Source organism: Echeneis naucrates, chromosome 9, assembly GCF_900963305.1.
Source record: "Echeneis naucrates chromosome 9, fEcheNa1.1, whole genome shotgun sequence".
Lineage (NCBI taxonomy): Eukaryota > Metazoa > Chordata > Actinopteri > Carangiformes > Echeneidae > Echeneis > Echeneis naucrates.
In genome coordinates, this window is record NC_042519.1 from 15762731 (window position 1) to 15777762 (window position 15032).

At 43.5% G+C, this 15032-nt stretch overlaps 1 protein-coding gene across 2 annotated transcripts in view; it reads right to left on the reverse strand.

Annotated features, from left to right (window-relative positions):
• Positions 1-15032, reverse strand: part of smtnb (smoothelin b) — a 44068-nt gene that overhangs the window by 2505 nt on the left and 26531 nt on the right. The window contains exons 8-19 of one of the 2 annotated variants that reach the window (XM_029511553.1): positions 14083-14134; positions 12765-13301; positions 10725-10798; positions 4614-4799; positions 4279-4354; positions 3058-3237; positions 2792-2854; positions 2618-2699; positions 2366-2533; positions 2147-2273; positions 1849-2000; positions 107-285 (exon numbers count right to left, since the gene is read on the reverse strand). In XM_029511553.1, coding sequence (XP_029367413.1) covers positions 138-285; positions 1849-2000; positions 2147-2273; positions 2366-2533; positions 2618-2699; positions 2792-2854; positions 3058-3237; positions 4279-4354; positions 4614-4799; positions 10725-10798; positions 12765-13301; positions 14083-14134 — 1845 coding nt within the window. In that variant the 3' untranslated portion in view covers positions 107-137. The remainder of the gene's footprint in view (positions 1-106; positions 286-1848; positions 2001-2146; positions 2274-2365; positions 2534-2617; positions 2700-2791; positions 2855-3057; positions 3238-4278; positions 4355-4613; positions 4800-10724; positions 10799-12764; positions 13302-14082; positions 14135-15032) is intronic. The other variant, XM_029511552.1, reaches the window with a different exon arrangement.

The window sequence follows — 15032 nt, forward strand, 5'->3', positions numbered from 1 at the left end:
AATCAACTGATAAAAACACACACCAGCACACACACACACTTTTTCTACCCCTTTACGTCTATCAGAACCAGCGTGAGGTCCTCCATAGGCTTGTCCCCTCTCTCACCATAGGTTCAGTTTTAGGTGAGGTGCGACCTCTAGGAGGAGTTTTTGGTTTTAACCAGGCCCTTCGTCACCAGACCCCTGTAGAACTCCTGCAGATACGTGTACACACACTTCCAATCCGGCTCACGCATCTTCACCATGTCGTCCACATCCAACAGCTGGGGACAGTCCACTAGTTTCCTGCGGCAATGCCCAGCAGGGGGGAGAAACAATGAGGGAGCACAGGGAAAGGAAGGAAAGGAAGATGGGAAGACCGATACCCAACAGGAAGGACCAAGAGTGAAGACAGAGACAGTGGACAAAAAGTGGGAAAGAAAGGAAGATATAGCAGTGAGCAGCCAAATATAAAAGGTTCAGAGTGAAAAGACAGGAGGATAAAGAAAGAACACAAAAAAAAAGAATAACATTACATTCTCTGTGTTCACGCATATATATCCATGAGTTGACATGCTTCATGAACATCATGATACATACAGCATGTGGCACGCACACGCACACACGCACGCACACACGCGCACACACACACACACACACACACGTCAAAACAAAAAGTCAAATGAGCATCTGGTGACGCACATTTAGCCTTTTTGTTTGTTTGTTGTTTTTTTCTGTGCACTAAGACAAAAGACAATTGGGTATTTTTAATACTAAGTTCTATCACAAACACAGGACATTGAAAAAAACAACAAGGATTCAGCTAATGAAAAAAAAACAAAACAAAACAAAACAAAACAAACTCACAAACACAAAAATAAAACCATATGGTGACTCTAAACACACTGGTGCGCAGCAATGAGTGTGAGACTGAGTGTGTTGGGATACCAGATAACAGCAAACTGTTTGGGGGGTGAGGAGTGCCAGGAGACGTGAGCAATGGTGCAACACAAAGATGGAGGGATAGGGCCTGTTTGGGTGAATATAGATCCTTACTGAACATCAGCGTGGACATTATACTACTGAGCGCATGTGAGCAAACACACATGTGGGTGGTGTTGGTGGTAGTGGGGGGGTAATCACAAGTGAGCTGTGATGCAAGGGGGATAAGAAAAAGAGAAGATAGAGAAAGAAGAGAGATTAGGAATAATAAAAGGAGGGATAAATTATTGGAGGTGCAGCCGAGAGCTTGTCCGTTTTTTTAACCTGCAGGTTGTTTGAGGAGGTTTGTCTCAGGGGTCTCTGCTTTAGAACAGATGCAGGCTGTCACAGTGGTTACTCATAGTAGGACAGATGCAGGTTTAGTGGCGGAGATATTAGAGAGTAATGAGGCTCACTCAGCCTTGAGGAGTCTCAATACACCTGAGAAACACCTGCAAGAGAGAGTTAACACTCGGACATCAGTCCTTCCACATGTTCTGTGCTCTCTGTCCCAGTGCTTCAAGTTCAAGTACAGCAACTGAATAAATGCTACAAACAGATTTTACACAGAAATGAAAGAAGGGTTGGAAAACCTGTACGTGAATAGAAAGCTAAATGTGTTGTCTGGGCTGGGGGCAGTCCGCAAAACTGGCTGTGTTTTTATGGATGGCAAACTTGGTTTTGAAGAACTAAAGAGAACTAAACCTGCAGCAGCTTCTTCTGCCAGTTTCTCCACATATTCTTCACATTTTCTCTGCCTAAACGGTTCACCGCAGTTGATGTGGGTGAAGTCTGTTGACACGCACTAGCAGTCAAAACATAACAACAGCCAAACTGATGAGGTTAGTTCATGTTACTTGACCAAACATGTCTTTTGCTTTTACTCACTCTGCTGTGCTGAAGGCCACCTCAAAGTTTTTCCTACGGTTGCTGGGGCTCAGGGAGTCATAGTCAAAGGCGTCAGGGAAGAAATGGTGCACCAGGGCACAAAACGCCATGCCGTTGCTCCAACTGGATGAAAAATTCTGAATATCCACATGCTGCAGGACGAGAAGAAATAAATAGGAAAGATATGGATACAGTCATGGAAACATTCTCAAGAGAGGAAATTATATCCAACTATGGCTGACATAAAAGACCAGCCCTAAACACATTTGGCTCGTTACACTGTAGTCAATTGTCTCACCTCGTAGGAGCGGGTCTTGGCACGACACCAGTCGAGCAGCATCTGTTTGATGGAGTTTGCGTTGGGTACACCGAAGCTGGTGGAGCGCTGCACCTTGTTTACCTTGGCAACTGCCTGATTTCCAGGGCTTGAAGAAAAGTGAGGTTTGTGTTAATATTTACATGCTTTGATCTTCTCTGTTTCTTTCTTTGGTAGTATAACCTCTGTGTTTATCCTTACCCGCCTCCCTCCTTCTCCAGTTTCTCTATCATGGCTTTGCGGGCCTGCATGGCAGAGGTCTTTGGCAGAGTCTGAGCCCTCATCAGCTCTTTGCGCCTCTCCGCCTGCTTTCTCTCCAACCCCCCATTGCCACTGCGACTTGATGTGTCATCCTCACGATCAAAGACACTGAGACAGAGACATGAACAGCAAATTAATTTGTGAAGGGTTTAACAATTAGCGCAGTTATTTTGCTGATGCTTCATTGCCCACCTGCCCACTTTTCTGCTTGTGTTAGAGGAGGAAGAGGAAGTAGAAGAGGTGTAGCTGTATGTTTTTGACTGGACTGTCCCTCCTGAAATGCAGACAATAATGTCACACTGTAATGATGATATGATGACAGTGGTTTATTATTAAAGTTAGAAAGAAAAATAAAGCAAGACTCACTGTCTGTTTTCTGCACATAGCTGGCCTCAACAACAGTGCTGCGTGTTGATCTGCTCCCGTCATCTGAACACAAACACACACAGTTTTTGCCGTTAAATTTTGTTCACTACTGTCCTTTGATTTTTCTGTATTCTTCTGCAATAATGGCGTTTTGTGAGTCAGGAGGACCTCATTGTACACAAGTTGCTTTCGGTTGACTATTGTGGTTAAAAACATGCTCAAGAAAGGTTTAACAAAGGTTATAGAGGAAGAAAAACAATAAGTACCAGATTGGGCAAAACGGTTTGTCTTTGTGACTTCACTGAGGGTAGAACCATCTGCTGATGTCTCCACTTTCCTCATTAAAACCTCTCCTGCTCCCACCCCAGTGCGACCTTTCTGTGAACGCTCTTCTCTCTGCTGCCGCAGCTCCTGCAAGCGGGTCTCTCGCTCCTTTTCTCTCTGGTCTGGAGTGGGAAAAAAGAGAGGTTAGAGGAGAGGAAGGATGGAGATGAGAGATGATGTCAGTGGAAAAAGGCGAGGTGGAGGGGAACAAAAGATCCTAAACAAACTGACAGCACCTCATCTGACTTCTGCAGAGATGGATTAAAACAGAGCTTCCAAATATGAACCAATACGGGATTTTAGGAATCTTTCCACACTGTAAAATTCCTCTGAACACCCACAGGTGGGAGGTTTGCAGCTGAGCCAAAGCTGTCAAGCAATATGTACTGAGCAAACATTACAGATCAAGAGAGCAAAAATACTGCGATTGCCCCCTGTGGAAGATAGCACCTAGCTCAGCAACACTGTGAATACTTTAATACACGTGGACCTCAGGCACACAACACAAAACTGTGTTGATGTTAAACAGTGTATTTGTATTAAACAAACTGTACAGTAGACCGAGTGTGTGTTTTTTCTCATAGCTGTAGAGGTTAGGACACTGTGAGCAATCCTGGATCTGAGCAAGATCAGGCTCAGATCGGGGAATCCAATTATGTGGTTCAACTGTCAGCGCAGACCAGACAACTGGACAACTGGTTACTATACACTCAGTGCTCACTACAAAGCAGAATATACTCAGTGTATATTCAAACCCCCCCCCAAAAAAAAGGATTCATGCAGGCATCTCAGAGGTTGGCTGTTTAAAAATTGTTGTGGTTCGATGGTGACGGGATAGTGAACCAAAAAAAAAGCAGGCAAGTTTTAATTGCGAATGCACACTGCACACCAACCTGCCCTACCTATTTCCTCTTGAGTACATCCCAGCATGGCCTCTGAGGGCAGAATGGATTATTTAAAGATTGGAAAAAACAAACAAATACTGAGGACAAAATATGCAAGTTAAAACTCATAATTATAATGAAGAAGAGTGCCTATCATGATCCGAAGGAAAGCAGCAGTAATGAAAACCTTAATGGGAAATAAATAAATAAATAAATAAATAAATAAATAAATAAATAAATAGGAGTAATGTCAAAAGTTGTTCATCTTTATGTTGTTACCTCTCTTTCTCTTGCGGAGGTCTCTCATTGCAGCACGGATCATCTTCCTCTCCTCAAAGTCTTTTGACTCATCGAGCTGTGTATGGGGGAAGACACACACACAAACAACCAACAATGAAGAGCAATTCCCTCAAAAAGCCAAAGTTGCACAATTCCAGTTGCAGTTGTAACACAGTCCTTACACATGGCACTGAGCTGTGACTCAAGAATATCTCCTCACATAGCAGGTGAGATTTTTTACTGACTGAAGCTGTTGCATTAAAAAAAAAAGCTTTGAATCAAAAAAATAAATAAATAAATAAATCACTGAGCATTAGAAGTTGAGTGCGAAGTACCATCTTATCAAGGAGCTCTTCATCCTCGATAACAGCCAGCTGTTCGGCGGTCAGTTTTCCAGAGAGCTCGTTGGGTTTGGCCTGAATGCTGGAGCCGTTGGGGATGGCTGGGATTTGACAGGCCACCTGGACAGATGGCCCAGCTGAAAAAACTGGCTCAGAGGCAATTACAGGCTCTGTCTCCATCTGCACGCACACACACATACAAAATAATAAAATAAAGATAAATAAATAAATAAATCACACACCATGAGTAAAACCATATGCATGCACACAAGCAGAGGGACACATAGGGGCATAAATCTCACGTGGCATGGGCTTTAAAAGGTTATGTCCATATAAATTTTGCACACAGCAGGATATGTTAGATCAGACTCTTCTAATCTGGAGCTCAGGTTCAAAGTGTGTTTAAAATCACAAGTCTAAGTCAAATCAAATTTATTTATATAGCACCAAATCATAACAAAGTTACATCAATGTACTTTACACATAGAGCAGGTCTAGACCAAGCTCTTTATGGAGTCGTTAAAGAGACCCAACATAACTGAAGTTTGCTTACATTTATAGTGTAATTGTCACAACAGTACTTTAGGTTAAACAACGTGCAACTGTAATAACTTTGTACCTTCATCTCCCTCCCTCTGACATTCCCTTTTTCTAACACTTCACCCTCAGCGTATCATCATTTCTTCCATCGCCTCTACCTTCCAACCAAATGAGAGCACGTGAAATCCTGCCAAGTTACTGTTCATGGAGTGTGACTGACACACCAAGCGTAAATGATTGTGAGCTGCTGCAGACCAAGCGTTTATATGACAGGTGGAATACAACACTACGGCTGCAAGACGGGAACAATGCACATATAAACTGTGAGCAAATACGTCCAAAGCCATCGTTACAGGACTGATGATGAGCACTAGAGAAGTAAAAAGGATGTAGAATATCATGGGTTGTTAAAGTTAACCTGACTATTAAGCAGGCTTATTCTGACTGACCATATATCCTACAGAAAAATATCTCCTAAATTTTCATAGGGCGCTGAAAGGCTGTGGCAGACAGCAGCCTCTAGCTGCAACCTCCGTGCTTTTGTTGTCACTGGGTCTATGTTCAGATATAGCTCAGACAGCTGGCACCGTCCCTGTCCACACTATCTTTCGTATCAGCCCTCCTCTCTGCAGGCCCCTTCCAAGCCAGACCCCACCAAGGAGGGACACTGCCCATTGTAGCCACTGAGCTGTGGGATAACGGGTGGCCCTTCGTTTTAAGACTTTTCTGGGCACAAAGTCCTGACCCACGGGACTGGTTGGACTGAGAGGCACTTGACCGACCAGGAATGTTTTGGGACGTAACCCAGCCAAACAAGGGATCTAACCCAGGCAATGAGGGAATGTGTGTGGGGTGAGAAAGTCCCAGATAACCTTAGTGCTCCATCCATGTTGTGTTTTGGAATATTCTTCGTGGGAGAAATAGTACAGCGTTTTAATGTGTAAACGTTTTCATTTACCACCGCTTGGACTTGGTGTGCAGAATTTTGAAAACCCAGCACAGGGGAATAATGCACAAAGACATAGAACAATTATCACTGGTCACCACTCATTATCGCAGTCTTATAAAAACAGATCCATCACCTTTAGTGAGTCGCTGATTGGCAGACACAGCTGTCTCTGCAGGATTAGACAGGAATATGAACTCTGGGCAGTTGAGCAACTGAACACAATGTCACAAAGACTCAGTATCCCTCAAAATGTCACGGGTCCACGCACACACACACACACACACACACACAGTCCAATAGGACAAGAAGGCTTCTAGCTCATAGCACAGGGATTCTATAACAGGAATGCAAAACATTAAAACCATTTCCTTATCTGATGCAAGGCCGATAAAAATCTTTCATTTCAGGGTTCCCGTTCACAAATAATAAATTCATATTGCTGCCAAAGTGAACATTACAGTTGGGCAGGGTCATTTGTACTGGTAAAACATGCCATATATTTTGACCACTACCAGGAAGTAGATCCATTCAAAAGACTTGCATGCGCACGTACACACAGACACACACGGAAGTTAACAGAGTACCACTGACATGGCATGTAAAGGTCATAGCCAGTTGAATGACATGTATTGTTAACACTGGAACAACAGTCTTTCTGTTGATTTACCAATTTATCTGAATTAAAATGGCTCGTGATCTCGACCATTAACAGAATGCAGTACCTCACTGATGTCACAATTTCTCATCAGAGCAGGAGCAGAGAGGGAGCGACGGGTTGCAAAGGTAGGAGGGTGAGGGACAGGTGAAAGCTCTGAATCCTGTCCTGATGAACCTGTCCCTGCAGGGTCTGAGGAAACAGTTCCCTTGGGTGTGCTTGAATGAGTATCTAGAGTGCTAACGGGAGAATCCTGAACTGCTCTGGATGCAGGATCGTTAGCTTCATGGGATATATTGTCATAAGGAGTTTCAAGTGCAGTGTCCTGGGGAGTGAAAGCTGGAGGATCACTGTGTGAAGCTGGAGTTTTGGTTTCACAAGGAACTGAGAGTGAGCTTTCCATGCCCGGCAGTTCATGGAGTAAGGGGTCAGGTAGCCCCATTACCTGACACAGGGCGTCCACCTGCCTCATCAGTCTTTCTTGCTGGATCCTCAGACTCAGGTTCTCTTCCTGCAGCCCTGCAATAACCTCAGCCAGAGGAGTCACCTGAGCTACCGCATCCTCCAGACGGGCATCCACTCGCTTTCCGAAGGCCTGCAGGTCACTGTGGATCTCCGCAACGGCACATCGTAGTGTTAACTGAAAATTTATCTTGCTGCTTTCCTGCTCCCCTTCATCCTCAGTTTCTTCCTGAGTAAGCAGATCTCCAATCACCTCCTCCAAACCAGACTCTGCACAAGCACAGTCTGGGCTGCCTAAAGCCTCTGGAGCCTGCAAGGCTGGGAGGAAGTCCAGGTTAACTCCAGGCATGGCCAATCCAGCTGCACTTACTGTTACACTGGTCAAAATCCCTCAGTTTCAATCCAATTTAATGTCCCAAATACTGAGGTATGGGTGTAAAGTCAGAGAGTACTGCGTACGTTGCCACAGATGGGAGGGTTGTGCTGTCTGTCTGTCTTTTAACAGCCTTTTTACACAGTGAATGGTCTTTATACCCCCAGTGACTCTCCCCCCTATCTTGGCCAACACTTTGACAGCCAATGAGCATGCAGGAAATACTGTTTCCCAGGCAGCAGCAGCTCCACCCTTGTATTTCCAGGTGCCATGGACATGCCTATCTCCTTCCCAATTATTCCACAGACAGTCAGTCCAGGGACACTGGTAGAGGCCAGAAGGGGAAAGGCAATGGCAACGATTTAGACAACTCCTCCCTCCTTTCATTTTATTTAGAGCCCTTGTCCTTCACACGTCAACTGGCAGGCAAAGGGGGGTTTAGATGAGGCTCTAGGCCTGGGCCAATTTTAAAGAGTCACATCAGTGTTTGACTCCTACTTAAAATGACTTTTTGACAAAAATGCAAGAAAGCCAAAACAATACAGGCTGGATGTTTTGCATGACTGATTTCAAGATTGGAAGATCGGGACAAAGTGTTGAGGGCCATGATTAGATGGGCCCAGTTCTCCACCACCAAGCGCTAGGATGTTACCAATGACAACTTGATCCTCCCAATGTTTTGTTTTAGTCTCACTGACTAAGCAGTGAGGCTGTAGCTGCTGTTTATGCAAATGTTACAGGTGATTTGGTCTCAGAGTAAGAGCTCTTAATAAGTCAACATACGAATGCAATCAAAAACGTTAAATAGATTTTAATACACTATAAGTGAAAATCAATTATTTACCTAAAACATATGCCCACCAATCATGAATTATATAAGTCAAATAAATTGGCATATTCAATGGAAAACAATGTGACAAAGGGCCAGAGATCAGTGATCGCTTTTAGGACTTCTAGGCAACAAAAACAGTTCCTAGGAAGAATTTGGCCTTTGGGGAAAGTGGAGAGGAGAGAAATGTGACTGGCAGCAGGGAAAGTGGGTCAAAACCCAAGAAGGACATGTCCTCGGTCTAATCACACATCAAAGCACTAAAGCATGTCACCCACAATACCTGTACTGAGGGACCAATCCTAAATCTGTGACACGTGAACTTAGTGCAATAAGGAACACGCCAGCAAACCACCGATCCATGACTCATACCGGTTACCCAATGTGTGACAGCAAGAGTGTCTGTGACTAGCTGGGCATTGGTGTGCCCACGTTCCTGCAGCAGCACTTCGTGTGTGTGACCCCTGATACTACAGGAAACAGACCAACCGTCCTGCCACCACTCCGGTTATAAAGCTAAGGTCTTATTCGTATATGTGTTCAGGCGGAGCGTAGCGAATGGCCAGAACAGCTGCCTGTCTCACCTGCTTGACTTGAACCCTCATCACTGCTCTGAAACACTACAACCATCTTGACCTTGCCATTGATTTCATCTTAGCCTCTTTCATTTAAAATAAATAACAGGGACAAGAGCTCACGCTTTTATTCATATCTCTTAATTTACTCTTTTACCTTGTCTTTTATTATTTTGGAGACATTCTATTGTTTCTCTGTTGATTCACAGATTGTAATTTGAAGTCAATCCACTGCAGGAGCAGATGCTATCAGCCCCAACACGTTTTATTGCAATAAAAGAAAAGAAAAAAAGACAACAACAAAGGAAACCGTGAAGGTTGTGAATTTTGAAGTTAGACCACCATGGAGAAGTCTAGACCACCCAAACAGATCAGAGTTTCAGACTGGAAACATTGAGGTCAGCAACCGTTAACGAATAAAGGCAGAGCTACAGGTTCCACCGCATTTTGCACACATGCTCAATACGAACAGGAATGCAAACTATTAATCAATATTAATATGAGAGCGGATTTTATACTAGCTACTAGCTCTATTAACAGCTGCTAGCTCTGTTAGTTGGAACTTATTAGCAATAAGTTCCAACTAATTGTCGTGTGTTTTTAGGTGACACATAAGCAGGGTGTGATCAATAGCGAACAGGAGGGCAGATTTGGAGAGAAATTTCTTGTAATTCATGCATTTTATTACCAAAATGTAAAAAAAAATCATGTTTAGCAATAGTATACACATGCTAGCACTCACGCAAAGATGTTACCTGCATGTTGTTATGGTATTGTTGTGACTGACTGCACTTGGATCAGTCAAATATAAACCTCATACTCTGCAGAATCTCGGTCCTTCTCCTGAGATAGCGCTTTCTTATAGCAAGGGATCTTCTTCTGGATGTTAAGTTTGTAAATGGTCCTGTGTTCATAGAGCAGACTGTCTCATTCCAGCACCCGAAATACTCCCTGCAGCCTCACAGAGCCTCCTCCCACCCCTAATTAAACTGTTCCCTGATCCCATAACCAGATTACAGCTGCATTCAACACAGGGTGTGGAAAACTCAGCCATTAAAGAGTAAACAGGACAGAAGCTCTCTCATCATATTCTCAGTCCTCTACTCTCATTCATAGACACTTCCTTTCATGGAAGAGCAAGTACATTATGGTATGAGGTAAATGAATGTTCAGAGGTCACAGTGAGACGATGGGGAGTTGGGGAGTTTTTGACAGCTCATCCTCTCCCAAGAACAGACAAAGTGATGAAGAACTAATGGTGGTGAGGATGAGGACAGACAGGTGTGATTTAGGAACATTTCCCAGATAAATCTCAGTAGGCATGGCCTGCAGAAAGAAAACAAGGAATGCCCTGAGCACCTCCCTCGTGCTCCTTCTCTTCTTCAAATACCTTACAAGGACAGATGTGACCGGCTACCCACTCTTTGTTTGATAAACACTGTCCTTTCCCTCCACTCCCTCTTTTTCTCACACTCCGTCTGCCTTTCATTGTCCTGGCTCGCTTGCTTTTCAGGCCTTTCTAGGTGATTGCTCGGACAGGAACACAGAAAAAACACCAGCAGGATCTTCCAGCATCAGGTGGAAATTAGTGAATAAAAGCAAAACATTCAACATTCAGCCTAAATTGGAATGGACGGGAAAGACATTTTAAAATGTATATTTGAGAAATTCTGACCAGAAAGAGCTTTACAGAAAAAAGATTTCTCTTACAACAGACTGTACCTTTATTGTGGATCCAGATGAGAAGTTGGATGAGGAGATTTTGAATGGTGTTGCTCTGAGGCCAAGAGTCAACTCTGAAACATATATAAAACAAGCAAAGATTTAGAACAAATAATAAAATAATTAAATCCTAAAGCCTTTTTGGTTGACATATAATGAAACAGATCCAAGAAAGGATGGATACACATATGTACTGTTGAGGGGCGCGCATGGCTTTGTGTATGAGCCATTAGTCAGTTACATAAGCTGCCAGTGAGAGAAAATGTAGAAGAGTACTTAAACATAAACAGCCCTCTTCATTCACCTCCAACAGCACACATTTCCTCGTGACCCGTCAGCTTCCTGCCACACATACACACACATCTATATCAGAAAATTAAAGACTGATGCGCACCAGCACAGCAGAGTGTGCATTTAAAAGACTTGGCAGGTGCTTATGAGATACACATGCTGCCTGCTCTCTGTCAGTGAGACACAGAAAGGTTCCCAAAAAAGGAGTCTAAAACCATTAAAGAAAATTGGGCTGAGATGAAACTGTGACACTCATGAAGGAGCCCAGAGGGGTTGCCAAAATGTGTTGAGTTGGCGAGGGGGGTCTGTAAGAGGTGAAGAAGCTGTTATTGCACAGCTCCAGCTTGAGAATTAAATAAACTGTTTGGGTTGGGGGTCCTGGTTGCTGGTAGGAGATGTCTCGTATGGACAGACTAGTAATAGCAGCTGTAGCAGCCTCATTTTAGTAACAAACTGCTCGTGTTTTTCTTTCAAGCAATTAATGAACCCTTGCTGAGATTGCACCATCAGTATATACCATATATACACACACACACACACACTGTATGTACATTGCGAGAACATTTTAGAGGACCGATCAACGTGCCATATTTGGAAGGGTGAACGAAGGCTCACTGAGCACTCCATCACCTTTCTCTATATCTATATTTATAAATATATAAGTTTTGATTGGTTGTGATTTGACATATGGATCCACTAAAAGTCAAATACTGTTCAGTTCAATAGACCTGCTATGGCTCTACATAATTTTTTAAACAATTCAGGGCACAATTATTATTTTCTTTCATTGTACAGTGATATCTATAACGCATGAACCACCCATTATAGTCATCTCTTATTAAACCCTCTGGGTTTTGTTGATGACCACGAAACACATCATCCCTGATTCATGTAGTGACAGAAGACTATTGTTGCATCTCTCCTTCTTTTTCTGCTCTCTGATTTATCTACTGTGCTGGCTTTTTCAATTGCAGCCTTATACACTGACAGAATTACTATTCAGCCCAGCCTGAGACAACCAGTTGTTGTCTCCTTTGTCCCAATATGCTCTCCACTGTTGACTACTGACCTCACCCTCCTCCACACTCCAACAACTTGCCCTCTATGTGACAAGTGCCCCTCAGATCAACCATCTATTCCCACTTATCCATGTTCTTTGCTTGGTCTCACAAAGCCCCACGTCCTCATCCCACTGCCTTGGTCCTTGTTGCCTCCCACAGTAACTGGCAATCCATCACGGTCTAATGGTTGATATTAGCAAAGAAACACATTGAGCGGCTGAATGTGGATTCATACCTCTAGAAACAAAAGGCTTTGTAACCCTCTATTGAAGACGAGAGCACCCTCGATCAATTTGCATATCTATTTTTCAGTGCTGGTAGAATTGCAACCAGTTTTTGCATATAAAACCTGCGGAGTGACACTTTCATGAGGCATTCAACGTGTCCCTGAGCACCGTTTCCTTCCTCTAATATGGTTCGAGGAGGAAGTCCATACATATTGTTAAAATTTGGGATACAAGGGTTGTATTGATGTATAGTCCATTAAAATGCTGAAAAAAGGCACAACAACATGTAAAAATGTAACGATATGGACTGGCAGATGTTCTTTGGTAAGTCATAAATTTATGACCTTAGGTCGAAGTACATTTGACCTAAAACGTGTTATGATTAAATCAGTTCAGATCAAACAAAAGGAAAGTTGTTCAAATGGGCTTTTACCTAAAACCCAACTTCCTGTTGCGCCTACCTGCTCTCTGCCCCAGGGCATTAGGGGTGATGCGTGGGGTCATGGTCGTAATGGGGACGATGTTGCTCCTAAGGGCAGATGTAGAGGAGGTGGTGGCGTGTCCCTCCTTGATCTCAATGGTGAGGAAAGTCTTCATGTCTGGGTCTTCCTCTCCCTGGGTGACCTGCTGTCCAGCTGCTCTCCCTGGGGCCCTATCCTCCTTTGAGTTACTGTGGGCATGCACATCGTTTTCAGCTGGCTGCCTCATCCCGCCCATGGACTTCAGCGATTGGCTAGTTGAAGACAGGGGCTTGTTGGCCCCACCTCTTGGCTGAGGTGTGGTCTGACTCTGAGATGCGACAGAAATGTGAGATGTAGGCTCTCCAGATGTGCTGAATGATGCTGCTGTGCAACCTGAGGTCTTCCCATTCCTCAGTGGAGTTTTCTTTAGAGCAGGTACACTTGGACTCTGACTGGACTCGGTGAACTTGCGCATTCTGTCGCGTACAGAGTTGGTGCAGTTGAATCGTTCCAGTACAGCATTTTTCTTCTTATGTCCTGCAGAGTAAAATTTATAGGAAAAGTCAAGAGCTAAATAGATGAGTCAGACAGACTTGATCTCCAATCCCACCTGCTTGTATCATCATCTTATATTCCTGCTCCACCTTAAAAGCCCCCTCTCCAGGTTGTGTTCCTGCCCCTTTATTTTGCTTGACTTCAACTCTTTCAGACAGGTTTTTTTTGTACATTTCAGGACATGTTTCTTCCACTAAAGGATATTTTTTTATTCTCTGATCTTTAATACTCTCAGATACAAAGTATTAAGCTCTTGATTTGGCACAGACCACGCAATGGAAAAAAACATTAGTGATTAGAGGAGAGGATATTCACTGAGGTCAAACTAACAAGGGGGGAGGGCAGCTCAGGGAGGGGGGAACCACAGTGAACACAGTAAAGTGCACTGTCTGGTAGAAAGAGAGAAATGGTGTATATTAGAGAACACTCTTCTCAGTCATACATACTAACTAATGACTCTGGCAGCTTCCATATGCTGTACCATTTTATAATGGAGAGTCGTGCGTCACACTTTTGTTTTTAAGACAAACTATAATTTTGCCTATACAATGTGAATACAGCATATTAACCCCCCCCCCCCCCCCCCCCAACAAATCAACTATACTGACCTCTAATATATATATATGAACTGTAATTCCATAGACCTTCCATTTTAAGTGCCTGGAAATTATGAATGTTTGGATGCTTTCCTTAATTTGTACCTTAATTACCAACAATATTGATTCACCAGTTCAAGACTGATTAACTTGGGATAATTTCTTACCAGAATCCTTTGCTTTGTCACAGGTGAAGGGAAGATCCCTGTTCACCATTATCTAAAAAGGGAAATAAAAAAAAAGAAACATGACATTAAAATTGAGTAGAGGAAGTGAAGATTACAGATTAACATGTGCTGCACCATAGAGCTGCTGTACTGAACAGTCCCATGTTTTACAGGACAGCAATACACATTCATGAGGAAAAAAACTGCATGGACAACCAGGATGGCAACTACACACACAGACCTACACAATCCTAAATACAGAATCGACCAGTGGTGTTTTCGTTATGTAACATTTGTGTATCGGGTGAAGCAGTGGGCCTCTGTTCTTTTTTTAGCAGCTGAGGATGTGATGGGCCCCAGAGTGTTTACATTATTTGGAACATTGGTGTATATTGCAGAGAACAATAAAAGAAGTCTTGGGTAAACACATTTAGAGGCATGACATGATGGCGTCATGGTGACCTGATCCCCCTAGATGGGAAATATAGATGAACAGTTAGGAGTCAGTACAGAGACAGCAGCTCTGTGTGTTCTCAGCACTGTGGCACAAGAATAGACAAAATTTCTGGCCCATAATGCTGTGTATTCCTCTCTGACAGCAGGTGAGGGCTGACATGCCGCTGAGGTGTAGCAGACACACTCAGGTGCACAGTTTATGTATCCAAGTAACAAAAGTTAAACAGCTCCAAACAGGAGTTTAGAACGACTTGTTTATGGATGCCGATGTGACCTGGGTGTCACTGAGGTATGGAGGGATGGTCGAACTTAACGGGTATAATGAAATGGAAAGAAACACAGAGAGAGCTCTGTCTGTCGGAGCATGTGACCGAGGGTGTGCAGCTCAACACCCCACTCTAGTGGTGTGCCTGTTGACACTCGGCTGAGAAGACATATATAACATCCATCTGTCTGCCATAACTTTAGTCTGACATTGATTTAGCATTGACTGT